Here is a 26,346-nt window from a genome sequence, read left to right as displayed (position 1 = left end):
AAGTGAAGTTCAGGGAGTCTCAGCTAGAAGTAGGAGAGATCCTGTGTTTAAACTCAAATTCAGCTCGGCCCTAGGTTAGCTATTTTTTATCATCATGTTTTTCTCTAACAGGAATAACAGCAGAACTGCCAATTTTATTCTGGTTAGAAAAATACAGGTCTGTATATTGAAAAGTGAAAGTGATACACCAAATGATGGACTGTGCAGGATGAAAATGATCTCCAGAGTCATCCTTTGAGAGCACACTAACGTTAAGACTTACACATGGACTACAACCATCTCTGCTTATTTCTTGATTTGCAAATAAAGTGCCTCAACTTTTTGATCTTTTTGCATTGCTTGCTTTCAAAGACCAAAGGGCAAGATGTGGGCTCCTTAGTGTCAATAAATGTTCTTACACTCCTTTCAAAGTCACTGCAGGGCATTCAAAAACAATGAGAAGACAGAAACCTAAAACCTTGCGGTGGCACCAGTAAAAAGAGATCATAGGGACAGAGTCAGTGAGAAATCAACAAGTCCTCATATTAATCTTTCCCAAAGAGACCTCTACAGAACAGCAATACTGGGAAATAAATGCATGGCTAAGTAATGGAGAAAATTTAGCTCTTAAACACTGGTCTGGTTTAAGAGTCTCCATTGGCCCTCCCTGGTGGCACAATGGGTTAGGACACAGCACTGCAAGTGAGCTGCAGCCATTAGATCCCAGCCCTGGAGGTGATCCACATGGCATGGTAGACCTCTCCTGACCCACAGTACACTTAATCGGTCTGCCTGCTCTGCTCCCCTCTCTGTTGTCTGGTGAATTCTCTCATGGTTCCTGCACCTCTGACTCATACCCCAGTTCTGCATGCATAAGTATATAAATCTTAAAAAAAAAAAAAGTCTCCCTTATGTGTGAGTATATCAAAGCCTTCAGAAATCCTGATATTAAAGAAAATAAATATTTTAATGTAATCCTAACATCTTACAAAATGTCCAGAACAGTAAATATGGATATTTGCTTTAGTGACAAACTTTAAGAAAAAGTTGTTCAATTCATGTCATAGGCTCACTAGGTCATCCAAAATAGTTCCTGGGGACCCAAATAATCATAGTTTGGTAATTCCTGATCTTCTGCCTCTCTGGACATGTGTCTTGCTGACATTTCCTTATAGGTGACTCAGGTTAGGGTATTGTCAATGCATATGACATTGACTAATGGAATGGTAGGAGCAGTTGTGATAGATCAATTAAAATTAACCACTTATTACATGTATGCAATGGAATATTACTCAGCAATCAAAAAGATAAACACATGCCTTTTGCAGCAACATGGATGGAACTAAAAGGGATCATACTTTGTGAAATAAGCCAGAAAGAAAAAGATAAATATCAGATGATTTCATTCATAGCAGGAATATAAAGGACCAGGTAAGAAAATAATAATGATGAACAACTATCAACCAGAGACATTTTACAGGGGTGGAATGGGAAGTTGGATAAAAAATGGGGGTGAGGGATGTGCACTGGACTATGGTGATGGCACATGGGTGATTTGGTGATAGGAAGCCTAAGGGATTACAACTGAGATGGAAAAAGGCACAAAATGATGTAAAAATAAACTAAAAAAAATTTAAAAATTAACCATTCATTGAGGAAGACATGCAAAAGGTAAGGGTAGAGGGCTACCTGGCTGCATGAGAGCACTCAGCTTAATAAAAATTAACAGGTGATCTTGATAAGATGGCTCTAAAAATAGCAAATATCCAGGCATTGAAGGTGAAGCAATTTGTGATGCAATTGAGGTTGCCCTAAACCCTCCAATGTTCGGAGAGATCTCCCAATGATTCACCCTGATAGGCGAAGCCCACCACCCTCTCCTGACAGATGGAGGGATGCCTGAGGGTCATCTGCACTCTGTGCCACCAGCCTCCCAAACTTGCAGGTATTCGTTATCTTGCCCTACTTTTGTTTTACCAACTTAATTCTATCTTTACATCATTGTAATGTGAATCCTACCCCTCCCCAACTAAGTTCATATTGTGGTTGTATGCATTTGATTGGAGTTGACATTGAAACCTTCCTGCTTTGGGAGAAAGTAAGCATTCTACAGATCCCAAACTTGATAAAAGTCAGAATACAGTCTACAAAGAAAAAAACAAAAAATGATGAAGGCCTATTAACCTCATTTTTTTTTAACTTGCCTGCCCTGAAAGTATGATAAAAGAAACAATTCAAATAATTTGAAAATGGCTTCAGAATATTTACAGCTACCAGAACCATCCCTAGTGGCGTGATGGGTGAAAGCTCAGCAATATGAACTAGAAACTAGCCACAGACACTTCAGTGCAAGTTCGATCCACAGCCAGGGAGGTGACCACATGGCGCGGCAGACCTCTCCTGATCCACCCACTGCTGCCCTCAGCAGTGTACTTTGTTGATCTGCCTGTCTGCTCTCCACGCTGTCTCTGGTGTGTTCTTTTACTACACTGGTGCCTCTGGCCTGCACCCCAGTTCTGTATGCATGAATAAATAAATCAACCTAAAAATAAAAGAATCTTTACAGATACCTCCGAGAGGCCCATGGATTCCCCCCACACACACACAAGACACAGAAAGAATCACAAAGGGCACCCATTAAGATATGAATGTTGGCCCTCCCTGGTGGCGCAGCGGGTTAAAGCACAGCACTGAGAATCTAAAGCCACTTCCGCATGAGTTCGATCCCCGCCTGCCCCGGAGGCGACCACATGGCGTGGCAGACCTCTCCTGACCCGCCCGCTGCTCCCCTCAGCAGTGTACTTCGTGGATCTGTCTGTTCTGCTCCCCACTCTGTCTCTGGTGAAGCCTCTCGCCGCCCCTGAGCCTCTGGCCTGTACCCCAGTTCTGTATGCACAAATAAATAAATCTTTAAAAAAAAAAAAAAGATATGAATGTTGTATTTGGCAGGAAGGTGACAACAAATCTGAGCAAATAAATGCATTTCTGTTTTATTGATAAAGGGTGGTTAAAACGTTTCCCAGTATTACTTTTCTTGGATAGAGCTAGAATTTGTTTTGAGGTCTGATTCCGTCTAGTACCTACCTTCACGACACACACTACTAGTTGCATAGGAACAAATGACTACAACTACTACAACGATTGCTCAAAGAAACATCTATATGAGGGAAGAGTACAGATATGCATAATAAGAAAACTAGCAACATCCATAGAGAAATGTTACTGAATGAAAGAAATAAAAAGGTTTTCAGACCAGACTTAGCAATAGCTATGACTGAGATAAACAATGGAGAGTTCTAGTGGTGGCGGGGCTGCGGAATAGCAAGAAAAGAACAAGAGCATCATAAAAAGTGCTTCAAGGGCCTCTCTGTGCTGACCTCCCTTTGTCCTGAGGCAGGGGATGACTCTTTATCACTACTGCATACTGGCTACACACTGTAGATGCTTGATAAATAGACACAGTGCATTGGAGATATGACTGAAAAGGGAGAAAGGTCTGTCTTGTGAAAGGCTTTACATTTCTCGCAAATATGTATCTTCTACCTTCTGTAGTTGAGTCATTGACTGCATTTACTCTACTGGGGGCCCTGGGAAAACTAGAGAGCTGTGAGGTGGACAGCAATGGCATGAGGTATGGTGTTTTCAGAGTGATTGACTTCATAATGTCCAGAAGATGGTCAGGCTTTCTGCTTGCTTGGATTTATGCACCAGAGTGAGAGAACAGTCCCTTTCAAGGTTGAATTCCACTATGAGGGTTTATTCATCATGCAGGTTGTTTTAAGGTATGTAAAAAGGGAATAACTCATGGGTAGTCAGTCAAACATAAGTCAAAGCTGAGTTCTTTGTATACCAGTTATAAACCTTGGGGAAGTTTCTTTACCCCATCACATTTTCTCCATTGTCAAGGGAGAATCTTAATACCAAACTCTAATTCTGAGGTTGCAAGTCTAAGAGCAGACTACCTGAGCTGAAATTTCCACTTTTCTACCATATGACCTCTCGTTGGTGACTTTATGTCTCTGTATTTGTTTCCTTGCCTGAAAAAATAGAGCTCAGCATTCACATGCCGGGTTATGTGGAGATGAAAGGTACAAATAAATGCGAATAACTTAGAGTTGTTACTATATTGAAGCAACATCTAATAACAGGCCCACTTCATTAGTTTTCTTGTTCTTATTATTGCCAACATACACGAAGTAAACAATTATTAGTCTGAGATAGTACTGAGAGAAAATGATTTGAACCAGCAATCCCCTCGGGTTTTTTTTTTAGGGATTTCTAAAATTTCATTATCAATGATATACCTGACAATGGGATATTCTGAAAATCATTCCAGTATTAATCTAATAAAATAAAATGTACCTAAAGCTAGGTTTCAGTCTCCAACCTGGGCTCATCCCCACATTCTAGCTTTTTCTGCACAAAGAAAGCAATGACAAGAATCTCTAGTAGAGCCTTTGCCTAATGTGACATCCTTTTTTATCTCTCTCTAGAAAACTCCCTTAGCATGAACAACCCAATTGTCTTCTTAGGAGAAATGTACTTCATCCTCTAACTTGACCTGGTAGGAGTGTGATTAGTTAATTGCTGTGGGCACCTGACATTTGAAGGAAAAAATGGATACTTCAGCCATCTTTCTTCTAATGCAATAGAAAATGATTAAGGTTCAGTGACTTCTCAGTGGGGGGCAGCTGTTTTCAGTGGATATTCAGAGACTGGCAAATTCTAGATATTAAGCTTTTCTTGTCTGTCTTTTTCTCTTTTGTGAAGGGATGACAGGAGAGGGGTTAAAGAGGACAAAGGGACAAACTTTGATTTTTTTTTTTTAAATCTCTGTTCTCCGTAATAAAAATGCTCATGTTCATTCATATTAATTCCAGCTTATATGCAATGTGCATACTCAGCCCCTGGCAAATTTGTTAAATCTTCAAAGTTTCCTTGTTCTGTATCTGCTTTTGCATTCTACATATATTTTTTATGTCTGGAGGGGGCTCTTTCTATGTTCCCTGAACACCCTCAGAGCACATTTACTCTGTCTAGAGTTGGGAAACAGAAGGTGCTGTTCTTACATTCTTGGGTAAAATAATCCCTATCACTGGTATCCATAGCAAGACTGTCCCCTTCATTTCTCTGAGGACAGGTAAGATAATGAGGCTCTCATAAGTTTCCCTGTTCATTTACTCTTGGTCATTGAAAATCAGGTGAACTATTAGATCTTTATCCAAAAAAAAAAAAAAAAATGCACAGAGGTACAGGCATACCCAGCAATTTGTATGCAGTTTCAAGGGTTCTCAAAACTTCATAGATCATGAAAGGACATACTTAAAAGTTCTAATAGAACATCCATGAAAGATTTTCTGTGAATAGACTGGGCTAGTTGGGAGTGAGAATGGAGGAATGAGTCTTCTGTCAATAGCCTTTCATTCTACTTTCTTGATAAACACATAGTACAGGTAGTGGAAGAATGCCTAAAATTGTAAGAATAAAAGCAAAGATAAGAATTAAAATAATTAATACCTAAAGTTCAAGTGCTAGAGATAAGACGTGTGAAGCTATTTTATTATTTTGTAGATCTAGTAGCAATGACATAAGTTTTTAAAAAAAATGAACTATAGTTTCAATTAGGGTCCAAACTGAAGGGCTTTAATATAGGCCCACAGAAATAGAATCAGTGATACTGTCTAAGTCAGAGAAGAAGTCACTGACCTTGAACTCCTCAATAAATATTTTGAAGTCAAGGACATGTTTTAAATTTCATATATCATATGACTTCCAGTAGAATAGTGATGAAGAGAGTGATAACTTAGTTGAAGATGTGCCAGTGAGCAGATAACAGTAAGGGGGATGGTTTGGTGATACAAAGGGGAAGTTCTGGTACACTGGAGTAAGGGTACCTTCGAAATAGTAATAAAATTTTAGAGGAAAGTGAGTTGTCTAATGATGTCAAGCCTCTAGGCTCCTAAGAAATAGGATAGTAGTTAATAGTCTGAAAGCTTTTAGGAAATATGGAGACCTTATTAGGTTATGCAAGTTGTGGCTGACCTAACTAACCACATAGATGCTTTTTCACAATTCTGGTCTCTGACATTTTATAACCTACTAAACCAGAGACATTCTTCTGGGGAGAGAAGGAAATTGTTTCAAAACAGGGGTGGAAAGAGCACAATGGGTGATGGTGATAGTATATGGGTGTATTTTTGGTGAGAATTTCTTGGGCACCATACATGAAGTAGTAAAGATACATTGTATAAAAATGAAAAATGATGTAAAAATATGTAAATTAAGTAAAAATATTAGCTCAAAAATACAGAAATATAGTAGGGGTCTGAGAGCCACTATCTCATTTCTATTAATAAGATAAATAAAAACTGTATTTTGCTTTAATTGACTAAAAAAAATGAAGATAAAATGGAGCAGATAAGTAACCAAAGTGAGAATACTTATCTAACATATCTTGGAACTGCTAATGAGATAGACTATGATATCAAAATAGATAGTCTTTCCTGAGCTGTGTGGCTAATTACACTTTGGAAGCATCTGAATTGGCCATTTTGGAAACTTCAGTTTTATACTAAAGTGCTCTGCTTTAGTATAAAACAAACTGTAACTATTGATAACAATCTGTCAACCAAAAGTAGTCTAGTCAAATATTTCAAGAGAATAAGCATTAGACCAGAAAAAAAAAAAAAAAAAAAAAACCTACAAGGCCATCATTCCTCCATATTATTAAATGTTTAATAAATATCAGAAAAATCTAAAGTACACATGTACAGGTTTTGCAAAGTCACTCTTTATCTCATCTGGTACTCATGACAGCATATAGTCCGAGATGATGTTATCACCCTGATTTAGGAAGAATATGGAATGATTGTCATTAAGTCACACAGGCAGTCAATGGCAAAATAAGGGAAAAATTCATTTCTTCTGCGACTCTATAGATTTTCTACAGAACTAGATGTTTTGAAAGGATTTCATTTGTGTGTATCAGTTAGCACATGGTCATCAGAAATAACTGAGAGATCTCAACTAGAGTTTCTCAAACTTTGGTTTTCTCATCACTTGGGGTAAATAATACTGCTGTGGAGTGCATGAATGAATGTTTATTAACATCTCTGACCACCGTCCAGGAGCATACATCAGTTGTAAAAATGAACATGTTTTCAGACACTGCCAAGCAAGTTTCTAATCTGGGATGAGGTTGGAGGCTGTATAAAATGAGACTATCATTGGCTCATTTGTGAGGCATTTTTATTTCCCACACACAAAATGATATCATTCCCCCAAAAGAAGCCAGGAAACATTTAGCTATAGGAACCCAATAAGTCAAGTTGAATTTCCCAACAAAAATTGATATTTATACAGAAAACATAGAAATCTTTACCTCAAACAATGTATCAACAAGGGTGAGAATATCAATAGAGTTATACATTCTCCCCTTGAATTGATTTTGTTTCACTTGCTCAGATATTTCTTGGATTAACTTTACTAATGACTTTTCACAGTGGTTTATTCCCTTGACTACTAAGTCAGAGTCTATGCTTAATTATAATATTCTTTCCTAAGTCCAGGTCTTTACCAGACTATTAACAGCTGGAAAAGATTTGCTGAGATGACAGCTAAACTAATCCTTCTTGTTTATAAGGACAAAACCAAGAATACATTGTAAGTGAATATTTGTCTATGAAAACATGTACATTCCATGAATATATAACAGCGCACAGCACCTGCTAACATTACACTTTTACTTAAATAGATACTTAGCACATCTTTTTAAGCAAGAATATCACTCACTGTATATATTTTACTCAGTTCCAAAATTTATGCAAGTGATGACAAGAACAACAGGAAATAATTTCTGCTGTCGACTCAAATTTTAGAAAGGATTTCAACCTGATGTAATATACTAAAATATGTCTTAGCATGTGGTATCGACTTTTATTAATAAACAAGTGAACACTGTTAAAAATACACACATACAGGTACAGAAAGACAGGGACACACAGACAGGGTCACACACACTAGTATATACTCACACTGACATACATTATTACATCTCTAAAAACTGACAAGTCAGAGGTAGCTTTTTTATCTAAAGAATAAGCAAGCCATTCTGTTATTTTATACCTCTGCCTGTATTTTTCACTTAATTAGATCATTGTTAATGGAGCTTTGTGTTTCTCAGGTAACTATATCTTGGCCTAAATAAATTGCAAGGCCACGTTGCTCATTAAACCCACGTATACTTATTATCCATATGCTCAAGTATCATTATCTCCTGATTATATCACTGAAATGTCAAACTGAATATATTTGAAGTTTCACATTCTGTCTATTTGTTAAAAGAAGCAGTGAAAGAACAACTACAAAACAGTAACCACAATGAATCAGAATGTAAAGGATGCTTATTCAACACCATGATGAAACAGCAGCCACAGCGGAACTTGTCTGTGCACCTTCCAACAGCATTTATCTATCCTCTTGGCAAAACACATTCGATTTCAGAAAATAAATAGATATTAATTTCCAGCCATGTGCCCATTTCAATTAATTATCTAGAGAGGTAAATATTCACAAAGGTGACAACAAAGTCAATACTGACCTTGGGGGATAATAAATCTTGACATTTACCAGAATAAGCAGTTCACATAGAATGTATACACATGTAAAGTTCTGCCTGATATATCAACCATGAGAGAAAACTAACATTAAACCTGTATGTGTGCACCAATTCTATGAAGAATCATAGAAAAGAATAAGCTGAATAGTGACTTTCTACACCTTCTGTCTCTATTTTCCCCCAAAGCAATGCTCTTGTAATTTATTCTACATCCTGAAATTGTATGTGAGATTTCATTTTGGAAACCAAAGTTCTGCTCTTAAAATAGTTTGAATATTTGAGGCTTACTCCTTGAGCCATCAATTATTTTTGAGAACTATAACACACATTTATTAGTTGTCTGAGTGGGAGCTACTTCAAGCATCTCTCTTCCCTCTCGACAGTAGCGGTGGATAGAGGCAAAGTGGCAAGGCTGGACATCAAACAAACTACTTAGCTTCTCTAAACCTGAGAAACAAAGCCCACAATAAAAAAAAAAAAAAAAAAAAAAAAAAAGGCTGAAAGAGAGGACAACAGAAACATAAGAAACATAAAGACTGATCTAACTAAGCCAGTTAATAATTCAGGTCAAGAGTACAACATCAGGAGAGCTGATCACAAAGCAAAGAACTTCCATTCAGTTTATAAAAGGAAGCTCACCAGTGTGCTGTGCTGTTTACTATCAAGGTGCTCTGAGGTTGCTAAGCAGGTGCTCAGTGTTATTCTTGTTCTTTGCCTGTGCTGAAGAATAATGGTATTGGGTGTGGACACTTCCATCTATTCTCATCAGTGACAGGAGGCTGTGGCTGGTTTTGAAATTAACTTTGTGGTCCAAAGATGGAATGAGGCTCTAAATACCATCTAACCCTTGCCTGTTTGATCTCTAATCTAAGTAGCATAAGAAAGGTTATTCTTAGTAATATCAAGTTTTAAACACAAACACAGCAGAACATATACCTAACAAGTTTTAGGGGCGGTGAGTATCATATGGTAATGGAAATACTGCACTTATTGAGAAAGGTCTTGTAGGTAGCCTGAAATTAGGACAGTTATATTAAAAGTGGGCACCATATCACAGACTTCACAAAAGCATTATTAGTACAGCATCAAACACATGTCAAGGAGTCGATTGCCCAAACATGAATGAGCAATACAACCACAATTTACAAATGGTAACATAGACTGACAGGCACTTTCAGACCATGACTTTGAGATAGAGGGAAAGTACAGCGTGCAAGGTTGGAATAAGATGACCTGGACACAGGGAAGGACTTTGTCAGTCTAGACTGATAAGGTTTTTCTCTGGATCAACCTTGTTCTGAAAAGATGGATATATTCTCAAGTTTAAGAAGAGTTCAGATTTAGCTTTAGTTTTAATGAAATATCAGGTGGAGTGAAAATTATAGATTTTGAAGTAAGGTAAGTGGGTCTTGATTCCAGACGACCACCACCTAGCTATTTGATTTGGGTAAAGTATGTAACTATCCATGCCAACAAACACTTACTTTCAAATGAATAGAACAACTGTTGCATTGCAGTGTGAGAAAAATGGAATGGGGTCTGTCCAGCTATCACTCCATCATGATGTGTAGCATTGGGATCCCATCAACAAAGTCACATTGTATAACTTTATTGCTAAATTCCAATATGTCAACATGCTATTTATATTTCTTTCATTTGTATCAAAAGTTTCCTTGGGGGTCCTCTGTGGTGGCACAATGTGTTAAAGCACAGCACTATGAAGCTATCCGCAGCCACTGCAGCATGAGTTTGATTCCCCAGACAAGGAGCTGACCCATATGGCATAGCAGACTTCTCCTATCGCGCCTTTCTGATCCCCTCAGCAGTGTATTTCAGTACTTCTGCCTGTTCTGCTCCCCACTCTGTCGCTGAACCCTCTCCCCCTCACACCTCTGGCTTGCAACCCAGTTCTGTATATATACATAAATAAATTAAAGTTTCCTGGAAGACTTCTTTTTTGTTGTAGGGGTTAAGCTTCAGAGCTATCACTGCTATAGCCTGAGTTTGATCCCTGGCTAGGGATATGATCCACATGGCACAGCAGACCTCTCCTGTCTCACCCCTACTTCCCCTAGCAGTGTATTTCAGTAGACCTTCCTGTTCTGTTCCCCACTCTGTTTATGGTGAATCTCCCCAACCCCCTGCACCTCTGGCCTGTACCCCAGTTCTTCTATGCAAAAAATAAAATTAAATCAGAAGTGTCCTTATTGATGGAGAATAAAGACAATAATCTCTTTTAATATCCTGGGGAACTAAGCCTCATTAGCAAGGACTCAGCATCATTGCCCCGACTGCAGTAACATGGATAGCACTCCGTCACTCAGAGGCAAACTCCATGGAAGCGGCAGCACATACCAGGTGAACACAGTGGATGTAGTCAGGCATGGAGTGGGCTGAGCCAACTACTCACCATAGCTCCTCTGAAAACTCCCTTTGTGTTTACTAAGTATGTGTATGGGTCTCCTTTCTTCCTGTGAGTTGATAAGCCTTCTCACTTTTCATTATCTGTAGTTTATCATAATCTGTAGTTCCTAGGTTGATGGGGAATGAAGCTAACCTGTTGGTCCAAGATGAGAGGAGACACAGGAAAGCTGTTCTCCTTCATGGAGGGATTCTGGAAGATGTGAATAGGGAAAAGAACCAAAAGCAAAGGGCTGTGCCCCTTGGCAAGTGGGACTCTCCACCCTAGTTAAGCGAATACATTTTGCTCATCATCTATAATTGGAGATTTGGGGAAAGTACTTTTTATCCTAATATAAGCATGAAATAATATAGAGTAGAATGAAAATTTGCCTGAGCATTTTAGATACAATTCAAGAAATTACATGCTTCAGTGGCTACTTGAAGCTAAGTTTTCAGAATCCCCTGGGTTCTCATACACTCTTTTTTTAGGGTGAGTGAGCGGTACTTCAATGGAGAAGCATGGAAAGCATTAGCATAAAGTGTTAAAGATACAAACCAATCATTTAGTAAATGTTACTTGAAATAGAAAGTATAAGGAAAAGGAGATCTAAAGCAGAGAGAAATGGGAAAGAGAAAAAAAAGAATAGGCCGAGAATAGAAGAGCAGGAGAGCTGAGGGTAGCAGAATAAGGAAGCAACAGGAAATAGAATAGAAGGCAAATTGGAAGGTGGGGAAAATTGAAGTTAAGAAAGCAATGAAGGGCCCTCCCTGGTGGCACAGCAGGTTAAAGCACAGCACAACGAAGCTTAAGCCACTTCCACATGAGTTTGATCCCGCCGGCCCTGGAGGTGACCACATGGCGTGGCAGACCTCTCCTGACCTGCCTGCTGCTCCCCTCAGCAGTGTACTTCGTCGATCCACCTGTTCTGCTCCCCACTCTGCCTCTGGTGAACCCTCTCACCCTCCGCATCTCTGGCCTGTACCCCAGTTCTGTACGAATAAATAAATAAATAAATCTTTAAAAAAAAAGAAAGCAATGAAGAGAGGTACTTAATAAAGTGTGCATGAATAAAGTCAAGTTGCTGGTCACTTTGCCAGCCAAGGCTTTGTACCATAAAGTGGTCTTGTTATCTTTTATTTATTTATCTTATTGTTACTGTTTCTGAAACTATATAGACAGCAACCCAACCCTTCCCCTAGTCACATATTTCAAATAAAGCCATTTTGCAATATTTTATGTATATAAGGAGAGGTGAATGCACAGTAGACATTTCTTAGTTATTTTCAAGTCAATATATGAGGTACTTGAAGTTGGAATAAGCATGTAGACATTTATCAATCATTGTACAAGCATCTGACTCTTTAACCCACCAAAAGCACAATTCAATATTCACTCACCAGAAGCAGACATTCAGCAGGCATTCTCAGGACATGGGATGGAAATACAGGTTTCTCAAACCTTTAGATTTTACCTCCATTTGCTAGCATTCTACAATGGGAGGGTATGGGCTGCTACAAACACTTGATATAAACTCATGCCCAGACCCACTGATTTTTCTCAAGGTTGGTTCAAGGACACATCAAGGATGTCATATTGACATCTTCTGTAAGGGCTTGATCAGTTTTCTGGATGGGATTTACTCCCTCATTTTCTAGATGAAAATCCTTTCTCCATTCATCAGTGGTGTTCTCTTTATAACTCAGTCTGTATGCAAGTCTACTGGGAAAGTCCAAAACAGAGATCAAACTATATCAGAGCCCTGGAAACATGTGAGGAATCCAGACAGTCACATTTTTCTGAAAAGAGGATCCCATTTCTGCATGGCACCTTCGACAGAAGCAGTGAAGTGAAAACAAGTTTGTGTTTACCTTGAAATCTCTCAGCTTTCTGACTACCCAGAAGAAAGGAGCAAACAGTAGACCTTCGTTAGAGAATGGGCATGTGATTGTCTTTGACCTAATTTACATTATAACTTATTTTGAGAGAATCCATTGAGGCTCATTAGTAATTATAACTGCTATAATTGTTGAATTCCCACATTTATACAAGTAACTCCTGTTATACACTCCAACTAATTCTGCAAGTTCTGAGTAGTAGCTAAAAGAAATGCTCACTGTGAATTAAATCAACCAAGAATTATGAAGCTTCAGCCATCGCCACTGTTCTAATCACCCTTTCAGTGCCTAACCGCTGCCTTCAATCTTTTCAGAAAGACCTTCAGGGACCTCCCTGGTGGCCTAACGGGTTAAACACAGCATTAGGAAGTTAGCTGTAACTGTTTCAGCAAGAGTTTGATCCCAGGCCCTGGAGGTGACCCACATGGCACAACAGACCTCTCCAGTCTCGCCCACTACTCCCTTCAGCAGTGTATTTTGCTGATCTGCCTGTTCTGCTCCCCCACTGTCTCTAGTGAATCCTCTTACCGCCGCTGCACTTCTAGACTGTACTCTGGTTTTGTATGCATAAATAAATATTTTTTTAAAAAGATGGATGTTTAGTAAGAAAAATCAGGAGCGTGTCATAAATATGCGGAATATTCCCATTATTTGCCTTTTTTTTTAAGATTTATTTATTTTACGCATACAGAATTGGGGTACAGGCCAGAGGCTTAGGGACCGTGAGAGGCTTCACCAGAGATAGAGTGGGGAACAGAACAAAGCAGATCGACGAAGTACACTGCTGAGGGGAGCAGCGGGCGGGCCAGGAGAGGTCTGCCACGCCGTGTGGTCACCTCCGGGGCAGGCGGGAATCGAATTCATGCGGAAGCGGCTTTAGATTCTCAGTGCTGTGCTTTAACCCGCTGCACCACCAGGAGGGCCTCTTTGCCCTTTTTAAGTTAGAGCATTCTCTCCTCTTCCTCCAAATACTGGATGCTATCTGTTCTAGAAGTCTTTACTCTGGAAAATGTTTGTTTCTTTCTGTCAAGTATAATTCAGTCTAGATTTACTTTTCTGTATTTTCTCTCCCAGTGGGGGCTTGGTACTTTATTGCTATTTGAAAGGATTGAAAGGTCTTTTCCCATATTTACAGATCAGGAGTTTAATGGAGTTGGCAGAAGAGCAGTTTGGGGACAGATGGGTGGAGGAGTGAGAACGAGGCTTTCCCCTGTGTCTGTGGGTGGCACAGCCCTGGTGGCCTGCCCTATAATAGGGAGGCTTCACATTTGGTGATCATGCCCACACAGTTTAGCAGTCAGCACTGGAATCCATCAGAGTTTTTTCTTCCTCCTCTTACATTTTTAACACTATCATGAGCTTAGGAAAAAAACAACACTAACACCCGAAATTCATGGCCCATAACAGAAAGAAGGAGTGGGAAAGGAAGGAAGGTAAAGTGAGAGGAAGGGAGGGAGGGAGAAAACTGAAAAAAACATACATATTCTGCAAACAGAGACCTAGTCTACCACCTACAATCATCTGTCTGTTAGGCAAACTTCTTTAGATTGCTTTTTGCCTTGGACTGTCTTCAGAGGGATATTTCTGTTTCTAAAGGTGGATAGTTAAAAATAATATACATCATGAGCAGTGTTTTGGCATTTCCCTTCATTTTCTTTCTATCTTCAACATTACTGTTGTCATCCTTTAAAACTCAATCAATTCAGCTGATCTAGTGAACAGATGGCATTAATCAACCCTGAAGAATATGCACAAAAGCAATTATAAATGTAGAGACATGGAATTTATGCCAGCAAATCAATTACCAATGATAGCAAATCAAAATGGCACACCCAACTTCCCCTTGTTTCTTTTTCCGCTGAGCAACCGCTGATACCAGTAATGATCTCTGGTTTATCCCCCTTTTAGAGGGGGAATGAAAATGGGGATGCTGAGGCTTAATTACACATTCCTTAATGACTATTTCTCACTCTGCTGACAAAAACCAGCAAAATTTACACACTAGAAGATGCATCAGGATGATGTATACAGACAGCATGTGCTATATGGTGTCATGCAAATATGAAATATACTGCACTGAGAATATGGTCGTTTGGTATTCCTGAAGAAGAACTTCATTTGAAAGAACAGAACATCTTTTTCAGCATCTATAGCAATCATTTGTCAAAAACAATGGGAGCAATTATAAAACACATTTTAACCACAAATCCGTGCCTTCTGTGAGCTTACTAACTCGTCTATCTCTAGGTCTTGGATCATTTTCTTTCTGATTCTTTGTAAAGTTGTCACATTCTGAAACATTTTTCCAGTCCTTATTATCACCCTAGTTATTATAATAATTAACTAACTAGTTTTATTTTGCCACTAGTCTTCACTCTTTCTAGTGTACCCTTCATCCAGTGAATTTGTAACAATTATCTTACTATATATTTGCATGTATGAAATTCCTCAATGACTCTTCATAACTTTAAAAATAAAAATAAAATACTCCAATGGGTGCCTACTTCTGTATTTTTCCCCTTCTATCCCTATTCCTATGAGCCACTCCTAAAAGCAGTCACTTCAGTATCCCTCACTCTCATGCCTTCACAAAAAAAAAAAAAGCCTGAAATAATCGTCCTATTTCTCCACCTAGTGAAGTCTACGTTGCTTAAATATCAGGTTAAATTTCATTTCCCTCCCAGAATCTGCCTTGATGCCCAGCCATTCTGAAAGACTCTTTGCCTTACATACAATTTGTGTTGACCTTTGTCACAGCATTTGCCACTTTCACATGATAACAGTTTTATTTTTCTGTCTGCATGTTTTCAACGTTTCTTGAGGTCAAGGAATATATATACATATATATACATATATATATACATATATATATGTATGTATATATATATATATATATATTTCCTCCAGTTTCACAGAAAAAAAGAACCTTTTGTTGCAAAAAAATTCTTCATTAATTTTCCAAATGAATAACACACACAAACTATGAATACTTAAATCTCCCAACCATAGCTTTAAAAGATAGCATCAGATGGCCCTCCCTGGTGGTGCAACAGGTTAAAGCCCAGCACTGCAAGCAAGCTGCAGATGCTTCAGTGAGAGTTTGATCCCCAGCCCCGGAGCTGACCCACATGGTGTGGCAGGCCTCTCCTGACCCACCCACTGCTCCCCCCAATAGTGTAATTGGTCAATCTGCTTGTTCTGTTCCCTACCCTGTGTCTGGTGAATCCTTTCACCCACTGCATCTCTGGCCGTTACCCCAGTTCTGTATGCATAAATAAATACTTAAAAATATAAGTTATAAAAAAAAAAGATAGTATCAGAGACTCAAAATAATGTCACCAGTATAATAGAGGATTACAATAAGATAACATTTTTCTAGTGGTTTGCTACTAAAACCCCATTAATTGGAATTCATTTTTTTCCTTTTCGTATTGAAACATGTGTTATGAAAATATATCTGTGTGTTTTTAGACTATATAGGAAATGCTCATTAAAATTGTAAAATAAATAACTCAAACTTGGTTTGACTTATTATTGAAAGTCAGCTGGCCAGACTTTCAGTTTTAGGAACAAATGGCTACTTGATGCATAAATAAGATCATCAGCAAAGAACTCATAGAATGAACAGGCTTACATAAATGCAGGGCCCATTCTTCAGGTATCATATCCAACCAAATAATATGAATATTTTTCTTTCATATAAGAGCTATGCATAATAATATCTTGGCATTTCCCAAGTAGTAATAAGTTATACTTTCTAATTAGAAGAATAATTTCAAAAGTTGGCTCTGGTAGAAACTGCTAATTCAGTGTCCTTTGCTGTCCATAAAGAGCTACAGAAATCAGCCATAGGTATCCCAAGACAAATATCTCATGTTGTCACACAGATCCTAACTAAATACATGGGGATTAATTCCATATCTTGGGAAGAGTCTGGTCTTTAGAGAGAGCGAGATACAGGTTCAGATTTTGATTGTTTTCACTAATTAGCTTCATGATGCTGGGGAAATTATTAATTTTTCTTAACCTTAAATGTACTCATTTGGAAAGTGGATTTAATAAAGTCTACCTAAAATTTGTGGACACAGTATATAAAGTGAGAGATATAAAGTGCATAGCAGTTAGTAGGAATTAAAATCCTATTATGTTGTAATTCTAAATTCAATTGCTTAGCAATTTTGAGTACAACCATCCCTGAAGTATCCAAATGGAACAACCAGTCGGCAACATCAATGCAGCCCTATCTACATTAGGACTAGATAGGACTTTAATAATCATTTGATAGAGTTCCTTCATTAAATACATCATTATCATCAGTATCAGTCAACGATCTTTACAAGGTCACCAACCATAAGGTGTCAGAGTTTTAATGAAGACAATTTTTCTTGAATTAAAAATATTTTTGTTGGCTCTCAGTGAGTACACTGAAGCTTCAAATTAAGGTCTTATTTTAAAAATGAATGTTATATGCTGGAATTTCAAGTAAGGTCTTTAGACCCTCTCCCACTTTCCAATATAACAGACTTATTACCTCTGCATATACAGGCCATATTTCAACAGTTATGACACATAAGCTAAGGAATAATGTATCAGCAACTAAAGGTTTTAGAAACATTTCAAATGAGCTCATAATAATTTGTTTTATAACAAATGGGCACTGAGAAGCAAAGCATTGTAGTAAAGGAAAATTGGATCCTAAGTGTGAGGAAAGGAGACTGTGAAGAGAAGCAAGGAAAAAAGAAAACTGCAATTTAGAGAGCAGTTGTTCATTTTAAGAAGAATAAGAATAAGGAACTGCAGTTATTTATATGGAAACAATTTCTCTCATAATTCTGTACCATTATGTGAAATTGGATATCTTGTTTCATTTACATTCCAGTTGAAGAAATATGAATCTGGTTTGGAGATGAGAAAGTATGTGAAGATAAAAGAAAGAGGATTCATAAGTATTGACAAAGACAAGCCCTTTCAACCAGTACAAATCTCTAGGACTTTTCTAAATGCACACTTTCATGCTCCCTTCACTTCTTCCGACTGGAAAATGAGAGGAAAAGTTAATGATAAATGCTTAATGAAAAACAATAATCATCTTGATATTTGTTTATTTATAATATTGCTTTTTTATTACAATTGTGCGTGAAATTCAGATAAGTTAGGGTGTAGCACATCTCGTTATTTGAAGCTCTATGATTATGATTGAAAACTCATATATTGTAGAAGAAGTTCTGTCTGTGATGAAAGGGTTAAACTAAAGTTGCTGTTCTTTCTCTCACTGTCTCTCAAGGTTTTTATCAGTATGAGTTTAGAACACACAAAATTTAGATAAGAAGTTGAGAAGTCCTTCAAAGTGACTTCTTAGTCAAACTTAAGGTTCTCCATAATCATGCACATTTGTTATCCTTAAAAATAAATAGTGACCCCTACAAGTTTTCTAGACCCCTTTTATATTCTAAATGAATGTTTTCCATTATAATAATCTTTAAATGTACCTATTATTTGAGGAATCGCTTCAGTCAAATATTAAGCAGCTTTTATCTTTAGGTGTAGAAATGTATCTCAATTGCTGGTTTATACCCAAGTATATAAGCACAGGAAGGTTGCATAACCTGATAGACATTTGACATGCTAGCTATGGCGTAACTGGACTAGAAATCCTTAGCATTTCAAACCCCTGGTTCTACTCAAACCAATAAAATCACATTATTTTGGCCTTGTGCTAAAGGAGCTGATATAACATATAAAACAGAATTTGATTTCACAATAGCTTATCATATCTACAGCTAAAATTAACTAATTCCCTAAAGTTAAAACCAAAGAAAGTGCTGTAACTACTTAATATTCTAAAAATATTAAGCTGGGGCATTTTATTACTTGTGGGTGATTATGATCTTCACACAGGTTCATAATATGTACACAGCAAGTAGCCTCTGACCAGACTTATTTTTACTTTATTTACTTCATTTTAACTTTATTTACTCAATTACATTTAAAATTTATAATTGGTAAACATATCTTCTTCTTGAGGATAAATGTTCAACTATTAGTCACATATTGCATGAATTATATACAGACAAATGTATATCACACAAACAGGATTAATAATGGAAAAAACATTAAAAGAACTATCAATTAAAAGTTATTTTTACTTGGACCAAATTTACTGATATGTCTAGATAGCACATAGCATCGTGCATAAATAATCTACTTTTAAAACTAGTGTCACAGGGATGTAAAGTAATATTTTTAAGTGACGAAAAAAATGTTTGAACAGAATGTTTTCAATAATTCATAAATATAGACAAATTGATTATTTGAAAGGAGATTTCTCTTTATTAATATGTATATTTAAAATATCAGTGGAGTACAGATAAATGTTAAGTCACTTTACTTTACTTATTGGATGATATGAGTGAATCATAAAAATCTAGAAGAATTGGGGAATGTTAGTTTTCTTCTTACAGATTCTGTAACACAGCTTCTGAAGACCATCATAGGTTCAGTTCAGAAGGAATTTTCTTCTACTAATCTATTGTTCATTGATTTAATACATTTTGTCAGTATAATGAAAAATACATATCATGGCACTTTAAGAACATTGACCCCAAAATATTTAGTAAGCAATGTGCATTCAACTGAAATGTTGATTGTAAATAGGGAAATTAAATTGTCACTGACAAAATATCAAAGCTTATTATCATGAAGTTTCCCTTTAAATGTTCAAAATTAGTTTCACTGTTGAATTGGTAGTGATAAGAATGAGCTTTAAGTTAATGCTACTTAGGTTTTATGGTCATTATTATTACAGTTTAAATATAATTGATTAATTTATAGAAAATGACATTCTATAACTTATTTTTTTCTGACTTAAGAAAAGGTGCTGTATAAGGAAGCACAAATCATATTCTTGTTGATTTACTTCATTCTTATCCCTCATCCAACCTTTGTTTCTTCAAAATATGATTCACTATTTTCAGATAGGTAAGTGTGTGAATCAAAAAAACAAACAAACAAAAATGCTAGTTTGCTGCCACACCTTTGCATCATTAGGACAATACTGACCTCTAGTGTTCTAATAGGTAGAGAAACTAATTCAACAGCATGCCCAACTTACTCATATTAAACCATTTAAATGTCTTCTAAAGCACCATGGGAACAATTTCATTTAAAAGAAGAAAAAGGCGGAGAACTAGAGAAAAAGGAAAGAAGAGTGGGGGAGGAGGAGAAGAGACATGTCAGATTCCAAGCTATCCTTATCAATTCTCTGAAATAATTTCTAAACTAAGGCTCCTTGGATTCTCCTTTTTAGAGTGGTTGACCTCATCAGAACTCCGTTAGAATACAAACTTTAATAAAATCATTGTAAGTCATTACTACTAGCTAGAGATTCTAAATCCCCAAAACTTCCCTCACAGATAGAAATATTAACTCTACTTTGGAACATTTTTCAGTAAATAGCATTTGTCTAATTGTCTTCCCTTGAGATATAACTTTGAGGTGATTATGTCTTACACAAGTTACTCTTGGACCTAACAAGGTGGGGGGTGAGGTAGAAGACCCAGAAGTACTAAGTAGTCCTCCTACTTAAGTCTGTCGATAATGTTTCAGATTACCAAAAAAAAAAAAAAAAATCAAAACTGAGTGTCCAATATACTTAAACATTTCTGAGTTTGTGAAAAATTGACAGATAGGGAATAAGCCCAGAAACTTCAGGAACCTCGATAAATCAGACTTGAAAACAACACAGATGGGCTTAGTTTTATTCTTTCTCATTTAGGAGTTTCCAGAGCTGGAAAAACTTCCCCTTCTTTGCCTGGGGAGGCAGTTGAGCTATTGATCTTGAACCTCTGATAGCCCTAGAATTTATTCAAGTTTGAGTAATTGGATTCTTTAAGTACATAGTGCAGGTGGTGGACCCCCAGGTGTCCAGTCACCCTGCCTATTAAATTAAATGCCATGCACTTGCCGAGGTTAGAGCTTGGACAATAGAGTGTATACTTACTGCATATTCATTATGTGTTCTTTGGCACAAAGATTTTGGATGTAGAGTGTACATCAAAGCTCTTCCTCCTGTAACAGGGGCAGCCATTGATCTTGTGGTTCCACTACATTGGGCCATGACTCTTAGGCCCAAACTCCCAATTCTGTTAAATCTATGCCTATTGGCTGTAAGATACCCCAACTAGAGAGCCTTCTGCCTACAGGAGAACTGAAAATCATGTATTGGGAGGCACTGGGAATATGACAAATTCCAGGCAGCCACATTCAGAAATGAGCTGCTGTCACTGAGTGCTGTGGCTGGGACCACTGCTGTCCCTGCAAAGTCAACCCCCCAATGCATATAATCTCAACACAGGGTCCTTGCCAGAAAAGCACTGACACAGATCAGGCAAGCATAGAACGTACAGCTGGCTGGAGGTTAAAGGAAGAGGACCTTTCCTCTACCCTGAACTTTGCAATTCAAGAAGGGTAGAAAATTCAGCGGTGTTAGCTCATTTGAGCTCTGCTAACTTTTGGGATGGTTAGAGTGAAGGAATCACACCCATCAGCATTTCCCCCCTTTTCTTCCCCTCAGAACCAACACAATTGAGCCTGTTTGGACAGTCGAGGGTCTTTTCAAAGGCTAGCACTCCCCACCTCATCTACAGGCTCCCATGTTGTGGTACTCACAATTTGTCGCTGTTAATCCTAAATGCCACAAACTGGAGAACAGCAAAGTGAAAACGCTGGTCAGCCGTAGTACAGAATCCATTTCCCTTGGGTAAGCGGTCCCTCCCAATTGAATCCTAATTTCGCAGGCGGCAGCTATGGTTTCTTCTCTCGCTTTCTTTTTTGCTCTGCACCGCCTGACCCCCTCCCACCCCCCCTTCAAGAGTCACTCGCTGCTTCACTCCATCCCGTGCCCAGAGCTCTATGGAAACCGTTAGCGGGGTCTTCTCTGGAGCTTCGGCTGAAGCTACAGTTCCCCGCAAAAGCCGCTTGCTGTACTCGCTTTTTCTGAACCCCTTCTTCTCTCCCCGCTCCTTAAAGGTGTAAATCCGAAGCCAATTGCAACCACAGTGGCTGAGGTCGGTGGCAGCCAAATCCACCTCGTCGGACGCTAGAGCTGGAATCAGCACCCGGGCGGCGGACAGCTCCTTATAGGCGAGCCGCCGCGCGGCACCGCCCCCGGCCAGGCCCACCCCGCGCTCTCCTATAAGAGCGGCCTGGGCGGGTCTCTTCGCCCCGCTCGGGCGCTTTTCCTCACCGCCGCTGCGCCGCTGCGGTGTGCTTTGGCTACCTGGGAGAGAGTGGGAAAGGAAATATCTCTCTCCCCCCTCACTACTGTTTCTCTCTTTCTCCGCGTTCCCTCCTTCTTCCCTAATTTGGGGAGCGAATAAAGATACTGAAATTTAAATCAGGTTTTCGAAGAACGTTACTGAAGAGATACTAAAAGGAGTGGGAAGACAGAAGGCATTAGCAACAGGGAATCTCCCATGGAAAGCTTTGCAACGAACTAAGGAGATGCTTTTCTTTTCTATTCTTTTTTATTTTTCCCCCCTTTTCCCCCTCTGAGAGGAGAGTGAAGACTTGAATTTTGCTATTTGATCTCCCTTGTGTTTCTTCCGTAGTATGGGAGGCTGAGGGTATTGATAATACTGCAATTTTGACCTAGCGGTTTAGAATTTTGTCCGCTCTCCAGCTTTTTGCTGACCCCCTACCCGAATCCCAACGTTCATCCGTTTACCTGCAGTCCACGTTTCCATCTCTTTTCCTTGATGCTGGCACAAAGCTTTGGGCAAGTGCTGCAGGGTGCTTTGGGTTCCGGAGCCCAGGTGGTTCGCTGGCGCCTGACTGGAGAGAAAAGGAGAGAAATTGGTATGGTGATGATGAACGCCAAGGTGTGTGTGTTGGATGTTTGGGGGTAGAAGGGATCCTTGTTCATTCATAAAATTATAAGATTCCAGATCTGAGAATAAGGAATTTAAATTTTAAAAAAAATGGGAAAGAGTAGTTTTTCCTTTTTTCTAGGTTTCCTATTAGAAACCTTGGTTCTCTTTGGCTTCTGATTTACATCTGGGAACTCTCCTGCTGTATCGTAAATCAACTTATTTTGTTTTTTATTGGAAGCTGTCAGAGAACTGTCAAATCCTAACAAAATGAGGGGCCATAATGATTTCTCCAATGTGAAGAGTGCAATCAAGTTAGAGACAGAATAGCTTCAGAGGAAGTTGATGTCTTCTCTTTCTTCCTCTTGCCAGCAGTAGCAAATAGGCGACTTATTTTACACTATAAATGTATACTTGACAACTCTTAGCATTCAGCTGCCAGTGGAAGAGCTACAGCATGTTGAACTGCATTTGAGGCAGCTTCTGTGTAAAGCCTGAGGTTAACTTTGTGATTTTGATTAGACTCACATTATTAAAATACTAAAAGGTGGCCAAATGGCCATTAGATAAAGAAGTCATTTTTATTAGAAAATAATCATGAAATTTCTCTCACTTATAAATAAATGACCCTATTGTCTCTAAGTTTTCTTTGGAAAAATTATATAAGGTACTAGATTAATGGGCATCCTGAAAACTTCTCCAGCACAGACTTAAGTTGTGGGAGAAAAATTATGATCAGGTGGTGGAGAATCCTAAAATGTCAAAGTTGAAGTGACTCAAGAAGCTTCATTGCAGGCAGAAGCCTGAGTAAAGTGGAGTCTGAGTTTCAAAGCTGCTAAGCTTGCCTATTCTCCTTAAAACCCCAAGTGATCCCCTCAAGCCCTGGCCTTTGAAGACTCCAGGTTAAAAAAACACATACATGGCTAGTTCAGTCATGCTAGTGAGTCTAGGAAAATATAAAGCTTTGTATGTATTTAACATTAGATATTATACTGGTTAATATTTAGAAGTAAACATTATTTTCCATTCCCACACATCATGTTTTTATAATACATAGCTACATCCTTAAGCGATATGTAATATTGCTTTGTCATTAACCAAAATATAAATAATATCATAGTGCTTCATTTTGCATCATGTATTCTACTGAACATTTCATTTTTGGAATTTTTGCATTCAGATATACCTAATATAGTCACATTTTTTTCCTTTTGAACTGTTGTATTTTATAAATATATTACAATTTATGTTTAATGTACCTGTGTATACATATCTTTATCATTTCCAGGATTTTTTGCTCCATCTCTATATCACCATCAACTACACCCTATCCTCTCCTTTAGTATTTATCTCTTAATTTTTCTTAAACATGAACCTACATAGATTTTCTGAACCACAGGAAATGCTTATCTTCAGTTTTAGCAGACATTACAAATTGTTATTTAAATTTGCTTTACAAATTGATACCCTCCCACCCATCAGAGGTATGTGAGCTTTCCTCTACTTCATATATTTTCCAAACCTAGAACACCTCTCTTTGTAGGCAGGGGAAAATGATATGTAGAGGATATGTCTTTAGTCACTAACTTGGAAGTTCGATGATATCAACCCCCTTTTATACCTCTCCAAGTTGTTATTTATTTCAACAAAATATTTCAATAATTGGGAGAGATGTTGGCTTCATTTTCTGACAGAATGGCTTAAACTGAATCTTGGTCAGTAAGAAGTTCTTGGAATATATATTAAAAGGTAGTCAGATAAATCTGTCATCATAAAACCCATATGCTGTGATTAATAGTTAAGTTATTAGTAAATATTGGAATTCTGCATTTAGATGCCCATATGCAAACTTAGTACATAGTTTATAAATTGCACCTAATTTAAAGTCCTATTTACAGTTGTAGTGTTTTGACTCTCTCAAACACACCTGTTCTCAGAACAACTTTCAGCCTTAAATAGCAGACATTTGTCTAAGATTTGTTAACGTTTCAGTAAGAATACCGCATTTGAGACTGTAGCAAGGGGTAAACAGCTGTTCCTCTTAGACAATAGCGTAAACAATGCCATCTTCGAGGGGCATTTTGCCAGCTAGATTTTAATAGCCAAAAAATATCAATCACTATTAAAATTGCTTACAGATTAATACTTATCTATAGAAAAAAAACTGAAACTTTTATTCTGATAAATCTACTTAAATGATAGAATAGACGCTGAATAACCTCCCTTTCCCCCATGTTGATAAATACCTACTCATATTTGCAGCACAACTTATTTTAAAGAAACTTAAAAGGTCTGCATAGGTAAAACAAATTGATTGCTAACAAGAGAGGTGAAGAACAGTGTTTGAAATCCTCACATGCCTATATTTTAAATAAATAAATCTAACCATCTTTTCAAGACAAATGTATCTATAATCTTAAAAGGAAGGTATGGCCAGCACTGAGCCTTAAATCCCTTTGAATTTTCTCTTGAGCATTCTCACTTCTTTCCCCTTAAAGGAGAAAAAGGGAAAGAATCATTTATCAACTAGAATCATAGCCTTCAAATTTTCAGCAAATGGTTTGCCTCACTGATTCTGTAACCGTTCCTTGAGACATCCAGAATGTATGTTTGATCATCTCCATTTTATACATGATTTAATAAAAGTAGACAGATATTGACATACTAAATGTCATACAGAATTAATGACACACATGGCTCTCAAAAATGAAAACTTCCCATTCTATTTTCTTTATATCAGGAAACTTTTAAGTAAAGGTCACCATGACAAACACATATAGTATGTTTTGTTTTGAGTATCAGTACTTTTGATTATTTTAACTTCATATTTTAGGGCTTGTTATGATTGAAAGACGATTTCTATTGCTACCCATATCTTCAAAGTATAATATTAAAAAAACAATGATGTAACGAAAGTTTAATCTCATTATTTTCCTTTTATCATTTCTTCTTTGTTAATGCTTTAATTTCCTTCTTTCTCCCCCCTCTTTACAGTAGTTAGCTGATAATATATTACACCTATAAAGTGTAAGAAATGGGCAAAAGTCCTGCTGCTATGAAACCAAAAGTGATTTGATAAAATATGAAGTAAATGCATTAAAAAGTTTTAAAAAAATACAAGTTAGCATGTGATTAAGTGGTTCAATTAATAAGAGCTATAGAAGATTTTAAGTTGACAAAGATTGCTTCCTCTGGGGAGGAAAATCTGCAATTGGCATAATGAAGTGGTTCTTTATCTCTTTGGGAGCAAAGGGATTTGAGTCATGCTGGGCCATGAAATTTGGTATTCATGTCAAGTTAGGTCAGGTGTATTTGCCTTAACAGGAAAGTCAACTCTTAGGATAAGGAAGGCAAAAATTAACTTTTATGGAATGGTGGACTTTTCTATTGAGATAAATGACTTAGTCAAATACTGAGGGAAAATAAATAAATAACTTGAGCCACATTCCACTACTGTTCTCTCTGATTTTATCTCAAAACTTCAATTTGTTTTTTATCACTGTAATACTCATTCTTCACATTAAAACATATTCTGAGGCATTAGGTCTTTTTGCATTACAAATGATCAACTATGTTATGTCCATA

The 26,346-nt window shown here is 37.6% G+C and overlaps 1 protein-coding gene across 1 annotated transcript in view; it reads right to left on the bottom strand.

Annotated features, from left to right (window-relative positions):
* Nucleotides 1-21,714, bottom strand: part of CNTNAP5 (contactin associated protein-like 5) — an 827,651-nt gene extending 805,937 nt beyond the window's left edge. The window contains exon 1 of the mRNA XM_012727192.1: nucleotides 21,563-21,714. Within this exon, the coding sequence (XP_012582646.1) occupies nucleotides 21,563-21,644 (82 nt within the window). The 5' untranslated portion in view covers nucleotides 21,645-21,714. The remainder of the gene's footprint in view (nucleotides 1-21,562) is intronic.
* Between the last annotated feature and the right edge of the window lie 4,632 nt (nucleotides 21,715-26,346).

This window comes from Condylura cristata, unplaced genomic scaffold, assembly GCF_000260355.1.
Source record: "Condylura cristata isolate star-nosed mole 26May11 unplaced genomic scaffold, ConCri1.0 scaffold00002, whole genome shotgun sequence".
Lineage (NCBI taxonomy): Eukaryota > Metazoa > Chordata > Mammalia > Eulipotyphla > Talpidae > Condylura > Condylura cristata.
The sequence above is the reverse complement of the archived record's forward strand: the minus strand, read 5'-3'. Positions and strand labels throughout refer to the sequence as shown.